The 24,413-nt window shown below is 39.9% G+C and overlaps 1 protein-coding gene across 3 annotated transcripts; it reads left to right on the top strand.

The window, feature by feature from the left end:
• Positions 1 to 452: 452 nt before the first annotated feature.
• Positions 453 to 19,814, top strand: FAM111B (family with sequence similarity 111, member B). 3 transcript variants are annotated; one of them, XM_011968419.1, is made up of 4 exons: positions 454 to 565; positions 1,938 to 1,982; positions 2,811 to 2,977; positions 17,476 to 19,814. In XM_011968419.1, exons 3-4 carry the CDS (start codon positions 2,897 to 2,899, stop codon positions 19,588 to 19,590), a joined length of 2,196 nt encoding a protein of 731 aa, XP_011823809.1. In that variant the 5' UTR covers positions 454 to 565; positions 1,938 to 1,982; positions 2,811 to 2,896; the 3' UTR covers positions 19,591 to 19,814. The 3 variants fall into 3 exon arrangements, with proteins under 3 accessions (XP_011823810.1, XP_011823809.1, XP_011823811.1); XM_011968420.1 differs by lacking the exon at positions 2,811 to 2,977 and having other exon boundaries at positions 453 to 565; XM_011968421.1 differs by lacking the exons at positions 1,938 to 1,982; positions 2,811 to 2,977.
• Positions 19,815 to 24,413: the final 4,599 nt, after the last annotated feature.

Below are 24,413 nucleotides of genomic sequence, written 5' to 3'. Positions count from 1 at the left end.
CGACAGCAACTACCACACACCGAAGCAACTTGGCGGGTTATTTGCCCTGCAGCTCCCGCCAGCGCGCTGCTCCCGCTGGCAATCAAAAGTCGGAAAGCGCGAAACCGCCAGGCGCCTCCCACTCGGCCCAGCTGCCGCGCAGCTCCTCCTTGGCCTCCACTGGGAGACAGGGGACGCCTATGAGCGGGAAGGAGCAGGGCAGTGATTGCTTAGTTTATCCTGGGAGGTGGGAGCTGGCCTTGGACTCAGTGGTGAGGGGGAAGGGATCGCTAAGACCCGCGTGGGTCATCCAGCCAAATAGGGAGGGTGGGCGGGTTGGCGCGCAATCCCCTAGGCCAGAGATGAGTCATTTACATCCAATGAGAGAAAAATAGCCTTCAGAGACTCTTCGTCCATTGGCCAGCGAGAGTGTCAATTCCCAGGCTCCTGCCGCGCGCCGGCGCGCCCTTCTAGGCGGGAAAAGTTCAGCTGAGAGCTACAAAAGAGCAGCCTTTCCGGCACCTGCGAATCCAGAGCGGTGGGCGCTGACTGGCACGTGCACTGTGTGGACAGACTCTCCGGTTCTGTGAGTGGTTTTTCTTTTTCTGGGTCGGACCTGGAGTTCTCTTAGGGAGATGGCTGACAAAAGCAATAGGCAGAAGGACCTCAGCCCAAACTCAAGGAGGTTTTGGATGGGGAGCTGGGCAGCCGCCAGTGTGGTAATTCCCTTCCCCGCCCCTCAGCTTCAAAGACCAAGAGTTTTACTCCTGAAAAGATACCTGGAGATCGTCTGGGTTTTCCTGAATCTCAAGAGGGTCGTTTGACCCTGGTGGGTCCTATCCCTGCCCAGTGCCGTTCACGCCCATAGAACGAGACCAGGTTCCCTTAAGTAGAGCAGAAACTATTCACTGATCAAGGGATGGAGTAGGGGAGCTCCTGCTCAAAGTGCCTGGGGTGTAGTGTGGGGGTGTTTCTTAAGGTCTTTTAGGGCAAGTAGCTGGAGAGCAAGGATTCCTGGAAAGAGGTGGGGCTTTCCAGAAAGCGCTGAGTGCGGCAGTCTCGTATTTCCTGTGCACCCCAACACTACATGTACCTAGCAAGCTGCATTTCTCCCCAGGGCAAAGATTTAGGTATGGTAATTAGCAACGATTCAGGTTAGGGTAGCGCTTCTAAGTTCGTTTCCCATCTTGTAGCATGGTGGTTACTGACATGCAGTCTGTTTCTGTAAGCAAGCACAGCTTCAAGCACAGGTGACCTTCATAGGTTCTGGGACTTTAGGAAAGCATTGAGGTCATCCTGCGGTGACAGAGGCAGCTGTTCAAACAATGTGGTGCGCGTTTGAGAGGGGAGTTGCGGGATGAGGCAGGTAAAAGTGCAGATTCCATAGCCACACCCCGACATACAGAATCAGAGTCTGTGAGGGTGGGATCTGGAATCCTTTTTAAAAAGCTGAGAGGAACCAGTTCACACGAACAATAAAAGTTTGATCTGAGCCAAAGTCCTTAATTTAGAAATGAGGAAATGGGGATCCCTAAAAGGGTTACAGGGAGAGGGCTGGAGGAAAGTTCGACTATGACAGTTTTAGGGTGGTTCCTTCCTGGCCTTAGGAAGTTTTCTCAGCTGCTGCTCTGATCAGTACACAGCTGGATGCTTTAGGGCAACCCTCTTCATTTATCTGGAGTTCCCTCTCTGTGCGGGTCTCCCGCCAGGTCTGTGGCCTGTGACCTCTTGTCACCCTGGTCTCTCAGCTTTGTCTCCTGAAATCTGGAATTCCAACTAGCTTTGTCTTGCCGCCCTTCCTTGCAACACTGGCCTGGAATCCTTCAAGGTAGTCTGCTAACGTGGATTATAGGATGCATTTCAATTGTCACTGTCCTTAATTGCATGATGTCCAGTTCCTTGCAAACCATGGTTTCATATATTTTGCTCTTTTTTGTTTTGTTTTATTTTCAGACTAGGTGGAAATCCAGTCCCTGTTACTCCTTTTTGGCCAGAAATTCAAGGTAATGACTTTTAATATTTCTGACTACCAGTTCTATCATCTCTCTCACTTCTGGACCTGTCTCTATTCACTGATGTTTCCTGTCATTATGGGTCATATTTATCCACTTTTTAAGTGCTTGCTGATTTTTTTATTAGTTATCAAGCGTTGTTAATTTCACAACATTGGATGCCAGAAATTTTTACATTTCTGTCAATATTCTTGAGCTTTATTCTAGTACGTTGATATTTTACATGGAAACCATTTTATACTTTCAAAGCTTGCTTTTATTTTTTAGGTGGGACAAGAACTAGTGCTAATTTTGTCCCACTATGGAAGAAATACCTTTCTGAGTAGTCTCCCTGATACTTCATGAATTATGAAGCTTTCTAGTCAGATTTTTGTGAACTGAAATTATACACAGTCCTGTATGAGCCTCAGAAATTGTTACATCTACTCCTTTTGGGTAATTCTTTTCCTGTTCCTTTTCAACCGTTTCATTCCACCCATGCATTGACCAAGCTGAAACCTCAAGGGATACCCACTGCAGATCTCTGATACTGTGTGCTCCTGTGGCTCTCTTCTCCCTAGTACTCTGTCATACAAGTTCCAGTCATCCTGGCCTCCCCAAACTCCCACCTTGTCTTCTCAACTCAGGGAAACTGTGAGACTCTGCCTGTTTCTCCTTCCTAAGATATGCCTTGGAAACTGCATACAGTAAGCTAAATGTCCATAGGGCTTACCTCATATGATTTTCTTCTCAGATATTAGAGATGAGGTCCCACACCACCTGATGTCCAGTGTTTGAAAGTGGTTATTTCATAGATCTTGTTTTTTTGGGTTTTTTTAGACATTTCACGTGGCAGAATAAATTCAATCCTTGTTTCTCCATCTTATCCACTAGTAGAAGTTAGTTATATTCTCTCTGAACTCATCATGAATTCCATGAAGACTGAAGAAAACAAGTCATTTAGTGCCACGGGAGATGACCAGAGGACTAGACCTGAAGTTTCAGAGGTGTGTCTACTTTTTTACAACTCCCCACAGGAGTGATAGTCTAACCATAGTGCCATATGAGGTTCTTGGAGATAAGTTCTTAAACAATGGTAGTTATAAGTCTTTCTCTTAGGTAGTTTATATTTGGGGAGCTCATACACATAAGTGCTTGTGGAAAGCAAAATGATAGGGTATGAGTTAACAGTGCTAAACGTGTCTTAAGACAACAAGATGACTAACAAACAATATAGGCACTTAAAATCTTGGAAAGTGTAGACAGGCAAAAATAATCAGCTAATGTTTACTGAGGAAACACTGTGGGCCTGGAATTGTGTCCCATTATATTGATTATTCCATTTAACAGTTAATAGAACTATGCAGTAAGTATTATTATCATACTTACTTTACAAAAGAAGAAACTGAAGCTCAACTTGCTTATAGTTGCAGAAGTAACGGACTTCAGAGCAAGGATCTGAACCTAGGCCGTCAGAATGCAGAGACTGGTTTTTGACCCACACTATTTTGCTCAAAATATGCAAACTGATAATACTAATTTGAGACATAAACAAGTGATTTTAGAGTACAGAGAGAAGAATGCTTAATTCAGACTTAGGAAACTACAGCAGTGTCATATGAGAAATGATTTATTAATGAATAATAAATCTAAAATTGTCAAACTCAGGTGTAGAAGTGGTTGTTGGGCTGGGAAGAGCGGAAAATGGAGGTGTTAGTCAGGCGGTACATAGTTTCCTTATACAAGGTGAATAAGTTCTAGGGATCTGTACAGCCTGGGTGCCAATAGTTAACACTATTGTACACTCAAATTCTTGCTAAAATGATAGATCTTATGTTAAGTGTTCTTATTACAAAAATAATAAGAGAGCAGGAAAAGACTTTGGGAGGTGATAGATAGGTTGATGGCATAGATTGTGGTAATAATGTATCTCCATACTCATCAAGTTGTATACATTAAGTATGTACATTAATTATGCATTCTGTATGTCTAACACTAATTTATTTTTTAAAAAGAATGAATGACATTTCACTAGTGTATCAAGGGTGAAGGAATGGCCTGAGTATAGTCATGTACACAGGAAAACATATTTGGGGGACAGGATAGCTTTATTTGATGCTGTACAAGGAGAATTCAAGAATGTGGTATGCAAATAATGCTTTCTGTACTGATAAGGTAGTATGGTGCCAAGATCAAAATAGGCTTTATATCAATAAGAGCTTTCCATATTTCCAGTAGAAATATTTTCTAATTGTGAAACAATAAAATGGATTCATTGGCTCACATGAGTGGACATTCCAGAATTCAGCTGAGCTCTTCATTCAGTGGTATACAGTTTCTTTAAGGACTTGTTTGTGTGTTCAGTTCCTATGTTCTGCTTTTCTTGCTATCCCCGACTGGCTTTCTGCATAGTGACAAATAGAGCTGCAGTAGTATCCGGTACTTTACTCTCCCAATAATGAGTCTATCCTGGTTTCCTGAGGAAACTTCTCTTTGCCATCTAATTGTCCCAGTTTAAGTAGCTCACCCATTTCAGCACAAAACCTTGTGACTGAGAGGGCACATATAGATATTCTTAAGCTGGCATGAATTCATTTCCATACATGTATGGCTCCTAAAAAGTGGGAGAGAGGTAGAATAGCTTTCTGGAGAATAGCTACAGTATCTTTTTTTTCTTTGAATTCCATGTGTAGGTCTTTGGATTTTCTTCTGTAAATAAAGGAGATGTGTTTATAGACTTTAGCTTTGTGTTGCTTAGGAGGAGTTACTCAATTCACTTTGGACTTTGTTAAGTTAAATATTAATGTTAAAATGTTTAGGGCTATTTTGTTCAAGACAGTTGCTACTAATCACATGTGATTATGTAAATTTAAATTTAAATTCAACTTAACTAAAATCAAATAATGAAAAAGGTGAATAGTACAAATTCTCAGTTACATCACATGTCAAGTACTTAAGAACAAGCACTTGTGGCTGTGGAATTAGATAGTACAGATGTAGAACATTTCCATCACTGCAGACATTCTATTGGGCAGTACTAGTCTAGGGCATCCAATGATAGAACAGAATGAGGGTATAATACTGCCAAACTATTTGTCTGGAAAATAGAACAAGAGGGAAAAGTCAAAATAAAAGAGGCAACAAAGCAAGGGAATATAAATTTAGAAAAAGTGGAAAAAGTAGAAGATACAAAAAAAGTGATAGAAATGAACACAAAAACCCCTACACCCAATTAATTGTCTTACAGATTATTTGAAAGGCTTTAACTTTTATTGTTTCCTTTAAATTTATTTATTTCATAGACAGTAAAATTCAATCTTTTTGGTATACAGTTGAATGGCCTATAACAAATGCCTACAGTAATGTAACCATGACCAAAATCAAGAAGCAAAGCCGTTCCATCACCCTAAATAATTCCTTGTGTGGTTCCATCACTCTAAATAATTCCCTGTTCTCCCCACTAATCCCCTATTCACCCCAGTCCCTGGCAACCACTAATCTCTTCATTACTCTAGTGTTGCCTTTTCCAGAACATCATGTAAATGGAACATACACTGAATCATACCCTTTGAGTCTGGCTTCTTTCACTTAGAACATTCCACTTAAGTGTCATAAGTGTTGTTCATGCATTGATAGGTTTTTCTTTTTATTGCTGAGTAGCATTCCACTGTGTGAATGTATCAAAATCTGTTTATCCATTCACTCACTGAAAAGAATTTGAATTGTTTCCCATTTGGGGACTTTGTATATAAAGCTGTTGTGAACATTTGCATACAGGTTTTTGTATGAAGATTAGTTTTCATTTCTCTTGGGTCCACCTAGCAGTGGAATTGCTGTCATGGAAAGTGTGTGACATAACTTTAATTTTATAGGAAATTGTCAAAATGTTTACAAAATGGCTGTATGATTTCACTTGCTCACTACCAATGTGTGAGAGTTCCAGTTGTTTCATACACTTTTCAACACAAAGTTTTTCTGATTTATTCATTCTCATAGGTATGTAATGGCATCTTTTTGTAGTATTAATTTGCATTTCACTAATGACTCATGATTTGAGCATCTTTTTATGTGTTTATATCATCCACATATCTTCTTTGGTGAAGCGTCTATTAAAATATTTTGCCCGTTTTTATCCTGGTTGGTTATTGCTGAGTTTTGAGAGGGCTTTACATATTTTGGAAACAAGTCCTTTGTCATATTGCTTTTCTCATAATATTTGTGATAATTGCTGATATTTTATCTCTGTGTGGCTTGTCTTTTCATCCTCTTAGTCCTGTTTGGGAGGGAAAAGTTTTCAACTTTGATGAAGTTTACTGTCTCTATTTTTCTCTTTGTGGATCATGCTTTTGTTTTTTACATCAGAGAACTGTGCTAAATCTAAGATCACAAAACATTTCTAAGTTTTCTTCCAGAGTTTTGTAGTTTTAGGTTTAAGTCTGCAATTGATTTTAAGTTTTATTTATTTTTTGTATGGTGCTATATCTGGATCAAAGTTTGTGTGTTTGTGTGAATTGTGTGTTAATTGTGTAAAAAAATTAACACAATTGTGGATAATTAGCATCTTAACAATGTTGAGTCTTCCAATCTTGAACAAGATATATTCTCTATTCATTTTGGTCTTGTTTAATTTATTTTGCTGCTGGGTGCCTGGGAGAATAGGCAAACCTGGTGCATGAAGGCAGAGCAGGGAGTGGGTGATTGAAGGGGCAATATGACTGGTGCACTGTTTTCTCCAAGGTCACCAGACAAGATAAGAACTAGAAAGATCAGAAGTACAAGGCACAAGTGACAGAGGTTAGTCATCCTGACATTATGCAGCTTTAAGATTGTCCAGAGAACTGTGAGTGGCTCCTCCTAGCAGACTTTCTGCTATTACCTCTGGGTCTCTGAAGTGTGTCTTGCCGCTTTGACGAGAAACCCTTGCTTCCTCCATCCTACGTAAACTCCTCAAGGGAGAAACCTCTAGCACTGGAATCTCCCTCTCCAGACAAAAGCTCTGCACAGATGGAGTCACGACTCCATCAGCATCCCCCAGACGGAGTCATGACTCCATCAGCGTCCCCCACACTTAGAGTCCCCTGGAAACTATATGGTCAAGATCATAAGTTATGTATGCCAGATGCAACAGTCTGTTGGACACATTATACACGTCTTATGGGAGTCTCACCACACCTGGAGGGAAATGTTTTCCAATTTGACAGAAAACAGAGGGGAGGTATTTGTTCAGAATGCATTTGAAGCCTGGCCCCTCAGTTAGCAAACTTTGTTGACCAGCTTCTACTTTAGAGACTAGGCATGTGAAAGAAGGACAGAGTCCCAGCTCTTGTGAACCTTACATGTTAAAGAGTGAAAGAGACTATCCAGGAAACAGACAAATAGAAAGTTTTTGCTAGTGGATCAAGAACATACAAAGGTAACAGAAAGTGGCAGGTGTGTGCCTTGGAGTGCTACTCTGGCTGGGGAAGTCAAGAGGCCCCTGAAGTGGCCCTAAAGAGACCCAAGGGAAGGCCAAACAGAATGGTGAGTGCACAAGCTCTGAGAATGTCTAGGGCTTCCTGTCCAGGGCCTGAGTGGGCAGCACAGCTGGGACCAAGGGGAGAGGAGCTGAGCAGCAGAAGGTGGGGCAGAGGCAGGGGTGAACAGGGGCCAGAACACTCTAGCCTCATGGGCCTTGGAAAAGGGATGGGAAGATGCTTGAAGGGACAGAAGAGTTGAGAGTGGAGGCTATTCCACAAACATCCAGGCTAAAGAGGAGGGGGCCTGGGGTGGCCTGAGACTGGGAGCTGAAGGGGCAGAGAGGAGGGGATGGAGTGGATGAGAGGTGTGAAGGAAAAGAGAGATGGAGAATGTAGGGCTTAAACTGTGGGGATCAGAGAGGGAGCAGAAATGACAAGTGAGTTTTGACCCTAAAACCCAAGCACTTTATCACTGACAGGAACTTTGCCTTTTTCTTCTGTGTCTCTAATGGGCCAGGACAGTGGTGAGTACATAGTATTCATTCAATCACTTTGATCATTTATTCAATGAACATTTCTTGCAAACCTACATGTCTGGTACATCACAGGCACCAAGGATATACCAGTGAATACGGTGATATCCTTGTTCTCTTGGAGCTGACACTATAGAGGGAGCAAGGAAAAATAAATTGTGTGTGTGTGTTTGCATGCACGTGTGTGTGTGTGTGTGTGTGTGTGTGTATTGATATGGGCGGAAGGGAAAAGAGAATGGTGGAGGCTGTTTTGGAAGTGGTGATAATCGGCTTCTCTGATAAGGTAATATCTGAGACCTGAAAGGAGTGAGGAGGTGAGTCCTAGAAATATCTAGGGGAACAACATTGAAGATAGAGAAAGCAGCAATTACAAAGGTTCAGAGGTAGAAGGGTGCTTGTTAACTGACCAATAAGTCTAGTGCTTGTTGACTCACTAATCAGTTTCTGTGTCCCTTCCATTAGACTTGGAATCTCTAAGGAACATGCCTGGGTTTTCCTCATCAGACAAGAGGGGTCAGAGAGGTGGGATGGGGGCCACTTTCTCTCTTTCTTTATGCTATTATTCTTTTTTCCAGTCCTGGCCAGGCTTAGAAGTAGGGGCCAGGGAAAGACAAGGGTTGAGTCTGTTACAATCTGGAGAAAAGGTAGAGAAAGTCAAGGAATAGGAAGGTTCTGTGCTGTTCCAAAGCCCACCACTCCTACCCATGCTGTTTCTGCTTTTAACACCTGCAGGTCCCACCCTGTCGTCCAGTTCCCCACCTCTGCCACTGTTGTGGCATCCATCACACTAAAACTTTCTGTTTCTTGTGTTACCAGTCACAAGTTTTTAGTCTCCCATGCAATAGAAATTGACACAAGGCCAAGTGAGTTTCCCAGACAAGGCTTTGTTAGGGGCTTGTTCTCGAATACAAAGGAGACAGCACTGGAGTGAGTTCTCCAGATGGCTCCCTAAGGATAGGTCTTTTTGCTGTTTTAAAAAAAGCTGACATGAAAAGCATGAGGTATGCTAATATCACTGTATGTGTTGGGTGGACTGTAGAGTGTGCAGGCACAGTGAGAAATCATGTTAGTACTTATATCACATGATCAAAAAATGGTGGATAAGTCCCTCCCTGGGTGGGGATTTTCACATAATAATGAGGCAAGCAATGAGGTAAAGTTTGGTCATTCTGCTGGTCCTGGGTTCATGCAAGTGATAAAGTTAACTCCCTTGAATGAGATTTATGGTAGAATGGTTCTTAGTTTCTTTAAGGTCTCACAGCCAATGAAGATGGCACCAGTGGAGATGCAAGTTCTGGTAGTCAGCGGGTGTGGAAAAATGCATTATTGGTGGTGGAGGCAGAGTCCTGCCCCTACTCTGTTTCATTTGGATATTTACCTCCCGGTGCATTATTTGCTTCTTTGGCTATCTTGACAGGGGTTGGGCATAATTTCACTGTGGGAATGCTGTGAATATAGTCAATTCCTGCTCTGCTTCAAGGCCTCGAGACTGAGAAGGTACATAGAAGACTCCAGAATCTTAGAATCTCAGCTCAGATTCCATCTATACTCTGACTTGTGTCCTGGACCTTAGTCCCTTCCTCTTTATTGTTCCTCAGTCATTTCTGTTTCTCTAGCTAACTTGCTGACAGAACATATTGCTCTAAATTCTGCTGATTCAAAACTCTTTTATTCTTACCAACAAAGCATAACAGGCATCTCCAAATATGCCTGACCACACATGAGCTCTTACAAGGCCTACAGTGAATTCAGATTACCCAATCCAATAATTTATTCTAATTTTAATTGTAGACACTCCCCTCCTGGTAAGGTGAAATGCTGCATCCCAAAGGCCCTTTCCACAGAGCATTCTAGGGCTCAGTGAAGGGACATTCAAAAGAGCCAGGTCCTCGTTTCCCATGTGTGCCCCTCTTCTGGAGCCCAGAGCTATAGAGGGAAGAGTGACTGACTTCTAGGACTCTTAACTGAAGAGAAGGCAGTTGAGGACCACCAAGGAAAGGCCTCAGAGTAGAGAGGAGCTAAGGTAGCTGGGCCTGGTCAGCTGCTCTTTGTCTTAACTCAGGGGTGCTCAAAGCCTGGCCCCTAGGATGGCAGAATCAACACAGACTGAAGCCTCACCCCAGATATATTCAGTCAGATCCTCTGGGTTAGGGCTCAGCAATCTGTGTTTCAAGAAACCCACAGGTGATTCTGATGCAGAATGGTGGCAAGAACCCAGACCCAGACTGGGACTGTCAGGCAGGTGGAGTCCTGGCTCTCCAGTAGACTCTGAACATGAGAGGCCATGGGCAAAGCCCTTCTGGACCTGGGCATCCATTTCTCCATTTGATAAGCCCCAGATTTTTTACCAGGTCTCTGAGGCAGTGATAGAATCAGGTTAACATCTCAATGGGAGATGCACAGAGAACCGTAACCTTCCCGCTTTCTCACTTAGAGGGAAAACAAACTATGTGCAGTTGCTTTGAATGTCTTTGGGTAAAGTCACAGGGGAGCTGCCTGCCCTCTGAATGAGCCAGATAATTTGATTTACCCTATTTAGTTAGAAATCTTGCTATACCTTAAGCAGAAAACCCACCACCACTAACACATACTTTCCCACAACCCTGGAAAGGAAGAGACATGTTTTAGTTGGAATTTGCTATCCCTAGACCCTCCTTCCACTTCCACTCTTTTTTGGCAAGGGGACTTTTCTGTACTGCCTCCTTAAGAACTCAGGTCCCATCAAAGTGTGGAAAGAACAATTACATTTGTTTGGCATGTTTGCTTTTTTGATAGCTTCTGAGGAGATTAGGAGGAGGGCAGGTTTTTCAATCCTCCTTTAGGGATGCAAGTACGATTACCTCAAAAGTTTCCACTCCCTTCACACTTACCAAGGGTCCCCATAAGAGCCTGGCCTTTCACATATATTTTCTCACTTACCAAGCACAGCTCAAAGATGTTAAACAAGTAGCCCAAGGTCACACAGTAGGTGGTACATGTAGCAGAGCCTGGATGTGTGCTTCCTCCCTCTGGACCCTACCGCCTCCCGCAGAGGTTTCACAGGGCAAGCTAGGACTGGCACTGAATCCTCAGGCCACTTAGTACCCTGTCATGGCCCTCAAGGAATCCACACCCCAGGCAACGACTTCTTCTGAGGTTTAGGAATGAAGGAGTGACTCCCCAATCCTCCTCCTGTTACCAATGCAGGGTCTTCACTAAAAGTTGTCCTGCTTCTTGGCATTTTAAAGAAAGGCTTAGTAAAAACATACAAACAAAGCAACAAAAGAAAGAAGCAACGAAAGCGTAGATTTATTGAAGTGAAAGTATGCTCAACAGAGTAGGAGCAGGCTTGAGCAACGGGCTCAAGAGCACTGGTTGCAGAATTTTCTGGGGTTTAAATACCCTCTAGAGGTTTCTCATTGGTTACTTTGTTTACACCCTATGTAAATGAAGCAGTGGCCCACAACCAGTTTTATTGGTTGAGGGAGGGGACCAACTAGAGGTACTTCCATGTTTCATCTGCAATGCACTGGAAAGCAGGAACTGGGGGCATAATTTGCAAAGGGAGGAGCCTCTGATTCTTTTGTTACTTGAGTGTGGAGAGGTGGGATTTTCCTTTTGATTCAGTTCTAGGAAGTGAGTGTGAATCATCCTTAGGTTCCCTGCCTCCAGGTCCTGTTCTTCTGCCTCACTCCTTCAGACCTGGGGCATCCCTCTTGTCTCCAAGGGGGCTCCTCAGGGCTGCATTTGATCATTCAGCAGAACCTGAATTGGGGAAGGCAGCCAGGTCCAGTTTAATTTCCTACAATATATTTTAGGACAAAAGTCTTGCATATATTGTCAGAATTTTCTACATAGATTACCTGTCATCTATGAATTAAGATAATTTTACTAATTTCTTTCTGATACAGATGCCTTTTATTTATTTCTGTTTTTTATTGCACTGGCTAAAACTTCCAGCATAATGGTATAGAGATTCTGCCAGAGAAGACATTCTTGCCTTTTTTTCTAGTCTTGGGAATGCATTCAATCCTACACCATTAAGTATGATGTTACCTGTAAGGTTTTCATAAGTGTTCTTCATGAGATTGAAGAAGTTTCCTTTTTATTCCTAGGTTGCTGATATTATTAGAAATGGATGTCAGGCTCACCAAATGCTTTTTCTATGTCTGTTGAGATGATTCTATGTATATATAGAAATTTTAATTTTTCTAATTGGCTTATTACAGTGATATGTTTTTCAAAATTAAACCAACCTTGCATTCCTGGTATTTACCTATTAGTTCTTGAATTTATGTTTATATTGGCCTGTAGTTTTCTTTTCTTGTAATGTTTTGCCTGTATATTATAGAGCTAATATTTCCCTATTGCTGAGGCAATGTTCTTTTTGCTACTGTGCTCAATGCCCCATGAATTATGATGTTTTCCCTAGGTCTGGTGGGAACAGCAACTATTCCCAGCCCTGTAAGATCTCCAGGGATTGTTCCTTCTAATCTTTTTGGGTAGTTGATTTCCCTGACTTAGGTGATTTCCTCACATGCATGTGCAGACCACTAGTCATCTGAAGACTTATGGGGACCCTCTGTGTACAGTCTTCTCCTGCCCTTCAAAAGCTAAACCCATTGGCTTCCCAGAACTCAGTTCCTTTTCCTCAACTCAGTTGCTACTGAGCTTTGTCTGGATTCTTTTCCCTGCACCATGGCCTAGAGCCTCTTTTCAGGCAGTAAGCTCAGGCAGTCATAGAGTTTGCATCATTGTTTTTCTGTTTCTCAAGTACCACTGTCCTTTGACTAATGCTGAATGTCTTGGAAACCATTTTGTGTATTTTGTCCATTTCTCCAGGATTTTCAGGCAGGAGTATAAGTTAGTTCTATGTTATTCCATGGTGGCCAGAGTAGAAGCTCAGGATGCTGCTTTTTTTATTTTTCCAAAGACTTTAGTTTTAATTAGTGGAAATAATAGGCAATAATGGGCTTACTTTATCTTGGCTGCCCCTATTACTATCAAATATATAAATATAAACATACCAGAAGGCTTCTTAGCCAGATTAAGGGCATCTTCAAAAATCTCACAGGGAACATCATGTTAAATAATGAATCATTATAAGTATTTCCTTTACAATGAGGGAGAATAGAGGAGTTCTCACTATTACTGCCTTTATTTAGCTGGTAAATAAAATTTAATTTAGCCAATACAGTGTGATAATAAAAAATAGTAAAAGATAATATTTGAGGATTAAAAAGAAGGGAACAAAGTATATTCATGAAATATTCACAGATGGTATCATATCTATTTTTGAAACAAAAAAGGTTTATAGATAAAATATTAGAATGATTATAATGTAGGAAATTGGCTAGGTTTAAGGTTGATATTTACAAAACAATGGATTTAGCTTAGTCAGCAATATCAGAAAATGTAATCCCTCAAAAATTATTTTATAATGCCTAGAAAAATATTATTTACTTAGGAAGAAATGTAAACATTATTTGTTAACCATTTATGGAGAAAATTATTTTGTTGAAGACTTGAAAATGAGACATAAATCAATGTCAAGATATACTAATGAGTAGAAAAACTCAAACTTAAGACAGTATTTGGTGAATATACAGAAAAATATACCATTGGAACAGAACAGAGAGAGTAGAGACAGACTCACAAATTTCAAGATATGACAATATCTTTGTATTAGTTTGTGCTATGGTGTGAATCTTTGCATCTCCCACAATTCATATGTTTAAATCCTAATCTCCAAGGTGATGGCATTAAGAGATGGGGCTTTGGTGGGTGATTAGATCATGAGGGCTCTGCATCATGTATTTTGTTAGAAAAGTCCAGACTATGTAGTCTCTTAGGGGTAATAAAGTACCACTGACTGTGTGGCTTAAACAACAGAAATGCATTGTCTCATGATTCCGGAGGTTCAAAGTCCAAGGTCAAGATGTCAGCAGAGTTCGTTACCTGTTAGGGCTGTGAGGGAAAGATCTGTTCTAGGACTCTCTCCTTAGCTTATAGTTGGTCATGTTTTTCCTACAGCTCTTTACCTCATCTTCACTCTGTGTGTGTCTGTCTCTATGTCTATATTTCCCCCTTTTCTAAGGATACCGGGGGTATTGGATTAGGGGCCCATCCCACTGCAGTGTGACCTCATTTTTAACTAAGTATATCAACAAGAACTGCATATCCAAATAAGGTCACATTTTGAGGTACTAGGAGTTAGGACTATAACATGTGAGTTTTGAGGGGACACAGTTCAACCCATAACAATCTTATGTGGCAAAACTGGCAGTACAGATCAGTGGAGAAAGAATGAACAATTCAGTCAGCATCGCTGGAGTAATTAGTTATCCACATGCAAAAAAATAAACAGTGATACCTACTTCAAGCTATATACAAAAAATAATTCCCGACTAAAAACTTGAATGGTAAAAGCAACCTTTACAATTTTTAGAAAAAAAAAAAAACAGAATTATCCTGTGAAAGGTGTTCTAATGATATAAAGTTAATAAACTTGACAACATTTAAATTAACTCCTTTATGACACCTGAGAATGAAAAATCAAGAAGAAATTCAGAATAGACGTTTAACACGTATCATAAATAAGTAATTTGTATCTACAATATTTAAAATACTCCTAGAATCAATAATAAAAAGACAAATAATCCAATATAAAAATGAACAAAAGACATAAACAAGCATTTTAGAGATTGAAGTGTGAAAAGGGGTTCAGTTTCATTAGTAATTAGGAAACTACTGTTTAAATCCTCAATAAGATGCTATTTCACACACACAAAATAGGGAAACATTAAAACACAGATAACACCAAGCTTTGATGAAGACATGGAATAATGAAAACTCTCTCATTGGTGGAAGTGCAAGGTGGTACAACCATTATGTTAAATAATAAGGCAATATCTATTATAATAAAGGTGATTACTCATTTTCCTTTTCTCCTTGCCTCATGTTTTCAAATATTGCTAAACTCTATTTCTGAAGTTGAGCAATTCCACTTCTAAGTCTATACTTGAGAGACACCCTTGTACGTGTGCACCAGGAAACATATTTGAGGATATTCATAGCAAAATTAACCACTGCTTTTATTAGAAAAACCCTAGAAATAACAGAAATGTGTATAAACAGTTTACTTCTTCAGTGAATTATCTCTAACTGTAAAAGTGGATACAGAATTTCATCAACTAAGATGAACCTCAAAAAAGTAATGCAGGCCAGGCGCAGTGGCTCATGCCTGTAATCCCAGCACTTTGGGAGGCTGAGGTGGGTGAATCACGAGGTCAGGAGTTCAAGACCAGCCTGGCCAAGATGGTGAAATCCCGTCTCTACTAAAAATGCAAAAATTAGCCGGGTGTGGTGGTATGCGCCTTTAATCCCAGCTACTCAGGAGGTTGAGGCAGAGAATTGCTTAAACCTGGGAGGGGGAGGTTGCAGTGAACCAAGACTGTGCCACTGCACTCCAGCCTGGGTGACAAAGCGAGACTCCGTCTCAAAAAAATAAATAAATCAAATAAAAAAGTAGTGCAAATCACAGAAGAACACATTCAGCTGGATCTGTTTATATACAATCAAAACCAGCAAAGTGAAACAGTGTACTATTTATACTTTTACTACATATGTATATGTCCCTAAATAAGTGTAAGACAATGATAATTTTAAAACAAATTCAGACTTAGTGGTGGTCCATGAGAAGGAGAAAAGGAAATAAGATGAAGGAGGGACACACTGTATGCCTCTAATGATTTGTAATGTAATTTGTAGTGTGCTATTTCTTAGGTTGGGAAGGAGATACATGGATGTTTATTATATGAAATATAAAGTGTCATAAACTGCTTTTGCCTGCATAATATGTTTTATATTTTTTAAAAAACACAGTATGTAAGAGAAAGGAGGAGACACTGAGGACTATTCACAGGATACTAGCTTGAGTAGTCAAATGGGTAATGACACCATTATCAGATTCAGCAACACAGGAAGAGGGGCACAATTAAATTTTATGACTCTGGTTTTGAAGGGGCTAAGAGTGAAATGTCTCTGACGTATCCAAGAGTAGATGTCAAAGAGGCAACAAAATATTAATATCTGGAGCTTAGATGAGAGGTCAGTGCTGCAGAGATAGATTTGGGCAATAAATATTTGAAAACATGAGGTGATAGGAGAGTCCCAAGACAAAAAGGAAATCACTATTCCTGAGACCTAAGCTCATTCCATTTCATCTACCAAATGATCCAAGCTGAGCTGTACCTTCTGATTTTACTCTCTCCAGGCTTTTTCCTCTATTTATATAGACTAGATCCAATACTTCAGACTTCACAATGATTTCCTTCCAAGTTATGTTGACTCCTATCATATAATGTTTTTTACTTACGTTTTTCATTTCTGTTGCCATCAGATTCTCAATATCTTGTATCCTGGGCTACTACCAACTGATTGTATTTGAGTATTTATATTTATTTATTTATGTATTCCATCCTATTATTTATCTGTCATTTTAATATATTTTCTTAGTGCTATCAAAACCATTGACAGAACAGAAACTAAACAGATTTTTAATGGGAATCCTTGAAAGGTGATGTTTCAAATAGCTAAAAGATAAATTAAGTAAGTCCAGCTTCACTAGTAAGTGAATAAATGTACATTCTAAAAACAGTCAAATTAGATAGAATTTTATATAGCAATTGGCAAACATTTAAAATAGTAACACTCAGATCCTTTTAGGGAATCAACCATAGGACTGTGGTTGGTCTCCTTGAGCAGCTGGAGAGAAGGGATGGGGTGAGTTGATACAATTCTCTGGAAGGCAGTTAGGCAAAATATATGTTGCAAAATATGTTTATATCCTCAGTTGTGGTATTTCCACTCCTGGGAATATGACCTAGGGAAATATTCAGATGTGCAGACAAAAATGTTATATTTGTAGGAAATTTTGTCATATTTAGAGTAAAAATCTGGAAATAATCTAAATATTCAGCAATGAAAGGATGGATTACAAATTATTATACAGTGAAATATTCTATAGCCCCTCAGCTTGTGGTTTCAAAGGTTGCTTAATGCGCAAAGTAGTGACACATTGCCTAGTGAAAAATAAAGTCACATGCAACATAGTATTTAAGAAACATAAGATTTAGATCTGCATATGAAATAATAGAGGGCTATTTCTGATCCACTTCAAGTTAGGTATAACTCATTTCTTTGCATCTGGATATCCAGTTATTCTAGCACCATTTGTTACAAAGATGGTATTTCCCCCATTAAATGGTCTTAGGACCCTTATTGAAAATCAAAGTACTACTTTTAAAAATCAGAAAACAAAATCAAAGTATACAGAGAAAAAAAATAAAAATTAAAATAAAATGTAGAATGAATATCTCTGGTGATAGAACAGTGATTGATTTTTTTTCTCCATTATTCGTTAACCATTATATTATCCAATTTTTATTCAGAATATCTATTAGTTCTATCATCAGAAAAATATAAAACATTATTAAGGGTGATTCCTTTTAACCTCTTTAACCTTTCCTTTTTAAGGATACTGTCATGAAGCGGACATGTGCTGACACACCTGTTGATCATTGTCTATCTGGCATAAGAAAGTGTAGCAGCACCTTTAAGCCTGAAAGTGAAGTCAGCAAGCATGAAACAGCCCTTGAAATGCAGAATCCAAATTTGAACAACAAAGAATGTTGTTTCACCTTTAGTTTGAATGAAAACTCCAGAAAATTAGACCGTAGTGTGTTTACAGCATATGGTAAACCCAGTGAGAGTATCTACTCAGCCCTGAGTGCTAATGACTATTTCAGTGAAAGGATGAAGAATCAGTTTAATAAGAATATTATTGTTTATGAAGAAAAGACAATAGATGGACATATAAATTTAGGAATGCCTCTCAAGTGCCTGCCTAGTGATTCTCATTTTAAAATTACATTTCATCAAAGAAAGAGTAGCAAAGAAGATGGACACATATTACGCCAATGTGAAAATCCAAACATGGAATGCATTCTTTTTCATGTTGTTGCTATAGGAAGGACAATAAAGAAGATTGTTAAGATAAAGGAACTTCATGAAAAAGGAAGTAAACTTTGTATTTATGCCTTGAAGGGTGAGACTATTGAAGGAGCCTTATGCAAGGATGGCCGTTTTCGGTCTGACATAGGTGAATTTGAATGGAAACTAAAGGAAGGTCATAAGAAAATTTATGGAAAACAGTCCATGGTGGATGAAGTATCTGGAAAAGTCTTAGAAATGGACATTTCAAAAAAATTACAACGGAAAGATATCCATAAAAAAATTAAACAGAATGAAAATGCCACTGATGAAGTTAATCACCAGAGTCTGATACAGCCTAAGAAAAAAGTCCATGAACCAGAGAAAGATGGAGAGACCAAAGATGTAGAACACAGCAGAGAGCAAATTCTCCTACCTCAGGATCTAAGCCATTATATTAAAGGTAAAACTCGCCAGACAATTCCCAGGATTAGAAATTATTACATTCATAGTTTGACCCGAAAATATTGGCAAATAAACTCACAAGTTAGGCGGAGACCACATCTGAGTAGGCAGTATGCTATTAATCTGGATGTCCAAAAGGAGGCAATTAACCTCTTAAAGAATTCTCAAATGTTGAATGAAGCCATTATGCATCATTATCCGAATTTTAAGGAGGAGGCACAGTGGATAAGAAAATATTTTCAGGAAGAACAAAAGAGAATGGATCTTTCACCATCTAAGCAATTCAACATATATAAAAAGGACTTTGGAAAAATGACTGCAAATTCTGTTTCAGTTGCAACCTGTGAACAGCTTACATATCACAGCAAGTCAGTTGGGTTCATGGAATGGGACAATAATGGAAACACAGGCAATGCTACTTGCTTTGTCTTCAATGGTGGTTATATTTTCACCTGTCGACACGTTGTACATCTTATAGCAGGTGAAAACACATGTGAAAGTTTGTGGCAAGATATAATTAGCAAATGTGCTAAGGTAACCTTCACTTATACAGAGTTCTGCCCTGCTCGTGACAATTGGTTTTCCATTGAGCCATGGCTTTTTTCCAATAAAACTCTAGATTATGCCATTTTAAAACTAAAAGAAAATGGAAATGCATTTCCTCCAGGACTATGGCGACAGATTTCTCCTCAACCATCTACTGGTTTGATTTATTTAATTGGTCATCCCCAAGGCCAGATCAAGAAAATAGATGGTTGTACTGTGATTCCTCTAAATGAACGATTGAAAAAATATCCAAACGATTGTCAAGATGGGTTGGTAGATCTCCGTGATACCACCAGTAATGTATACCCTATGTTTACCCAAAGAAGTTTCCTATCAGAGGTTTGGGACACGCACACGCTTAGTTACGATACTTGTTTCTCTGATGGGTCTTCAGGCTCCCCAGTGTTTAATGCATCTGGCAAATTGGTTGCTTTGCATACCTTTGGTCATTTTTATCAACGTGGATGTAATGTGCATGCCCTTATTGAGTTTGGTTATTCTATCGATTCTATTCTTTGTAATATTAAAGAGACAAACGAGAGCTTGTATAAATTATTAAATGATGAGAAACTTGAGACCTACAATGAAGAGAAAGGTAAACAAGAGTCATTGCTTCAAGATCATCAGATTGAACCCATGGAATGTTAGAAAAAAGATGCTGTCTTCAAGAAAATATGCCAATAATCACTGGCAAAGATTTCATGACAAAGACACCCAAAGCAATTGCAACAAAACCAAAAATTGGCAAATGGGACCTAATTAAAGCTTCTGCACAGCAAAAGAACCTATCAACATGCTAAACACACAACCTACAGAATGAGAGAAAATATTTGCAAACTATGCATCCAGCAAAGATCGAATATTCAGAATCCTGCTACAACCACACACATTAAAGATCTCAAATCACCTGATCCTACTATTGCAAATAAATCTCCACTGAGTTATTCATGTAAGTGTGTTATAGGATAAATCAGTTGCAAAAACTTGTTTTTAAATAGCATGCAAATAAAGCCTGCTCTTCACGGCCCCAATTCTGAAAGCCCTGTCATATATCACTGCTTGAGCTTACCTGCTGTATGACCTCTGCTTCCATGCCTCTGAACCAACGATGGGTTTCACAAGACGAACCAGAAACACAGTAGTTCCGAGTGGTTATAATACAATTCATTTGCCACCTAAATTTTAGGTAAAAATTATCACTGGAATGATCAGGAACTGGGCACATAGACCCTAGAATTTTGCAACAGCAAAACACATCTGAATTTGGAATCTATATCTCAAATGTTACCACCTCTGTGACAGCATCCCTGAAGCCCTCTCTGTGCTACCACTGCAGCCTGTTCACTTCAGTATTATGTTTATAACTCTGTTTTTAAATTTTTTTACTTTTACTCATCTACTAGATTGTGACTTAATGGATGGTGAGGACAATGTTAGATTCATCTTGGCAATCCCAATGCTTAACACTATATCTGGCATGCACGAAAATTTTCTCCAACTGAATAAAATTTTTAAAAGGATACTTTAGGTTTATATATCATAGATATAAATTAGTGGAAGGTAACAGCTATCCCATAGAGCACATTAGAGAGACTGGTGTTCCAACAGCTACATGAAGTGGAAACATACAAACTAGCTAAAGGTGGGGCTTCTCCATCACTTTCTGTCTTTGCTGCATGATCCTCATGGGCTGCATCCAACCTTATAAAGTCAGCCAAGAAGAGAAAATCAGAGGCTGGTCCATTCCTCGCTGGTGTGATGACATAAGGAGTCATTCTTTGTGAACAGAACTCACTGGTGTCTGCAGTTTTTTGTTTTGTTTTGTTTTTGCTTTTGGTAAAGGTTGGTTATAGTGTTGAAGAAGAACTAAAAGATATCCACTCAAAATGAACTCTGGCTAATGATTCTGGACAGTCCAATCCTGTGGTTCAATTTCTTCAATGGCCAGCTAAGGGAAAAGGGACTGAGCATATACATTAATTCCCAGGCTTCAAGGAGCAGAAACGCCTGCAATTGGTTTAGAAATTGCAGTGTGCTTTTGCTCTTGTTGGCTATAAAAAGGCTAGGGAGAAAAACGAAAGTTAAGGAATTAAACTTCCTACTGTATATTGGTTTACAAGAAAAATATATATATATAAAGTTATTTATATTTAAACCTATATATTTTATATTTTAATCCTTATGCCTTCCCCAGGAATCCCTATACATTTTCACAATAATCCAGGATACCACAAGGGACGGAGAGAAGAGCGTTTGAGATCTTATTAGCCCTTGAGGTGGCCCCAAGGGGCTCACCAGCCTCAGTTCTAGCACCTTTAGACCAATAGATGGTTCTCAGAGAAGCACAAGGAAGTGAACGTCTAGCTTCCCAACTTGACACCCCCACTAACCACTCGAGCTTCCCCAACACTCAGTCAGGGAAATGCGGTTTCCCAGAAGGCTCAAGCTCTGTCCTAGAGAACTGAGGACTGGGTAAACCATTTCCACGCCGTGCTGCCATTGGCATGAGGGATGTCGGTCCTCGCCTCGCCTCCGCCTTCCGCTTACCAGCTTTCCGCAGGCTCATCCTCTGTCGCCATCTGCTGGCAGCGCGCAGCACTCCCAACCCCGGTTAGGAAGAAACGCCTTTCCTACTTGAGTTTTAGGGGCTGCTCTCACCTCTCTCGGGAGCCGTCCTGAAAGGGAGCTGCCACGCTGGTCTCATTCTGTAGAGCTGCGAATTAAGGAGCACTGCGGGCGCCCCGAGAGGGTCTTGGAGGGTCTTTCGGGCGGTGAGGTCTGGAGGAAAGCGGGGCGGGTTTCTGCGTCCTGAGGTACAAGGAAGACGGAGGCCACTACAGATCGCGCGCCCCTACTAGTCCCTGCAGCCCGGGCGCTTGAACCTCCGGCCACAGCTAGGACGGGCGCGGTGGTTATTTCCTTTTCTGGAAGGAGGAAGGCTAGCAGCCTCTGGAGTTTTGATGGGGTGGACACCCCCTTAAGAGTCCAAACGGAGAGTCCTTATGAGGGCATTACCCTCGTAGAGGTTCTTTGCCTTCCAGGTCTTGGACTGAGCTGGAGTCTATGATCTGGCTCCTAGGAATCCCGATCTCGCAACACTTTTGACCTCAAGTTGAAATGAACATCACCTTTTCCTGCTAGTGGTTGAGTAATTTGGTAATATTTATCCAAAACCTAAAAATCATGCACAACCATCTAGACAAGTATACATCAAAACAGAGTAACACGGTAGTAGTAACAGAAGTAATAATGGCAAAGGCGCCATGCCATTTCCGGAGCATTCGTGCCAGGTACATCTCCACGACCATCCCATAGGCTACCTCATTTAGCCTCATGCCCTCTATGAGACAGTATTAGCGGGGGCATGTTCTTTACACGCAATGACAGAACCAGAACAGAGGCAAACAGAAAGATGAAGTGGCTTCCAATGTCGAGCTCAGCACAGTGTTAGTTCTGTCTACACTCTACTGCCCAAAGCCCAACATTGATGGGGTGGGGAGGAACTGCAAACTCACCAGGCAACCGGTGTGTGTACAGGGAAGGGGGAAGATCTGAGAACAATTTTCCACACTCGGCGACTGGTTCTTCCAATTCTTCAAGTACTTCAAACTAGATTAAACAGCAAACACGTGTATTTAACGTAGAATGTGTGTGCATTTTAATATATTGGATAGGCTATGAGATGTGACCTGGTAAAGCACTAGGCTTAGATACAATATTGCATTAAACTGCTCTGGGTCCATGAATGTGAGAATCATATTCATTCACCTCTGTTCCCCAATATCCAGTACAACACCTGGCACAAAGTAGTAATTAACACATCTCTTAAATGAATGAAACCACTGTGGAAATGATACTATTTGTGTACCTTCTCTGTCTTCCCTATTTGAGGGCAGGACTCAACATTTTACCCTTCATAGAATCTGGCACCGGATCTTGTAAATTGCCACCAGAAATTTATACTTTGAACAGATGATTGGATGAAAGCAGTAAAGTAGGAAGGAGTAAGCAACTGTGCCTTTTTGCAGTTAGATATGAGAGGCAGTCATCATTCAATAGAATAAGTTTGGCTTCTAGTTTCAGATGGGAGTACAAATCCTCATAAGGATGTTTCTGCACAATTATTTGCTAAAGCTTTTTGTGAAACGGCGAAGATAACCTCACCTTCCCCACAGGGTTATTGAGAGTGTTAAATGAAACAGATACATGTAAATGCCAAGCTCAGAGAGGAACTCAAAGCAGTACAGCAGCAGAGGCCATTTCCCTCTACACACTCCCTGCTCCTTCCCTGGGCAGACATAAGTGTTAGCCAGGCCAGTGAAAGCAGTCAAGCAGCCAAGTTGGACTTTGTCCAGGTATCCCACACCACCACCACCCCTTTTAAAAGTTACCACAAAAGTAATGATAAGAAAGTTTTATGTATAATAACTATGGCATTTTTACCTTGATCACACATCTTGATTTATCAAACAGGTATTTATTTTCAGTGCTTCCAATGATTAAGAATAAGTTAGGGCAACAAAAAAGGAAATCTGTGTAGAACATGATGAACCTGGAATTTTTGGTTTCATATGCGTGTGTATATGTATGTATATGTATACATATATACACACACACACATATACAGAGCAGTAATGGCTTTTAAAATAAATTCAAATAATAATAGAAAACAAAACATCTTCATGCGTGATGTAATATTTTTCCTACAAGAAGGCCTTGCTTTAAAAATGTGCATAAGGTTATGCTTTTACATATTTTATATAATTTTTTGAAGGTACATTATCAAATTAATATTTTCCAGCCGGGGTATCATATTTAAGGGTGATAGCAAATACTCCAAACACACCAGCTGTCACAAAATAATTAGGCCTACGTCTATTATTATCTGTTTCTTGTAATAAAATTAATCATAAATGATATGAATTATTGATTAAAATTAGTGTTTATAGACTATAAACCTATGAAAAGTCAAAAGAGCATTATTTTTACATATTTTTCAAGAATTCAGATAACAGTGTAACCTTTGATTATAACAGAATTCATTTCTAGCAGAATTACAAATACAGCAATTATAAATATAAATGATACTCTGTTAAGTCCATTCTGCTTTTAACTGTGCAACTATTTACAGCAAGAGGCAGGAATAAAAAGGTGTCTATAGGTGTGGAAGAAAAATCACCCCATGCTGTTTTTGACCTCACATTGTAAAAAGTAATTTCTTACTATCAAAAAAGGCGTTTTCCCAAATAAAAGCAAACAAACAAGGAAACAAAAATACAGAAAAAAAAAACCAAAAACAGAAACAAAAACAAAAAACTACTGACTGACTGTGACTTAAGTGTGAAGGAAAAAAACCCTTTGCAGCTAATGTTGGAAAAAGTGTGTCCCCTGTAGATTTAGTCTAAGAATTAAGAAATTGGCTGGGTGCGGTGGTTCATGCCTGTAATCCTAGCACTTTGGGAGGCCAAGGT

This window comes from Mandrillus leucophaeus, unplaced genomic scaffold (assembly GCF_000951045.1).
Source record: "Mandrillus leucophaeus isolate KB7577 unplaced genomic scaffold, Mleu.le_1.0 Scaffold842, whole genome shotgun sequence".
Lineage (NCBI taxonomy): Eukaryota > Metazoa > Chordata > Mammalia > Primates > Cercopithecidae > Mandrillus > Mandrillus leucophaeus.
Note: the sequence above shows the minus strand (reverse complement) of the source record. Positions and strands in the feature narration are given on the sequence as shown.

Coding starts and splice junctions, on each gene's coding strand:
- FAM111B (XM_011968419.1), top strand. CDS start 2,897: ATGAATTCCATGAAGACTGAAGAAAACAAGTCATTTAGTGCCACGGGA. Junction 2,978..17,475: donor CTAGACCTGAAGTTTCAGAG/GTGTGTCTACTT, acceptor TTCCTTTTTAAG/GATACTGTCATGAAGCGGAC.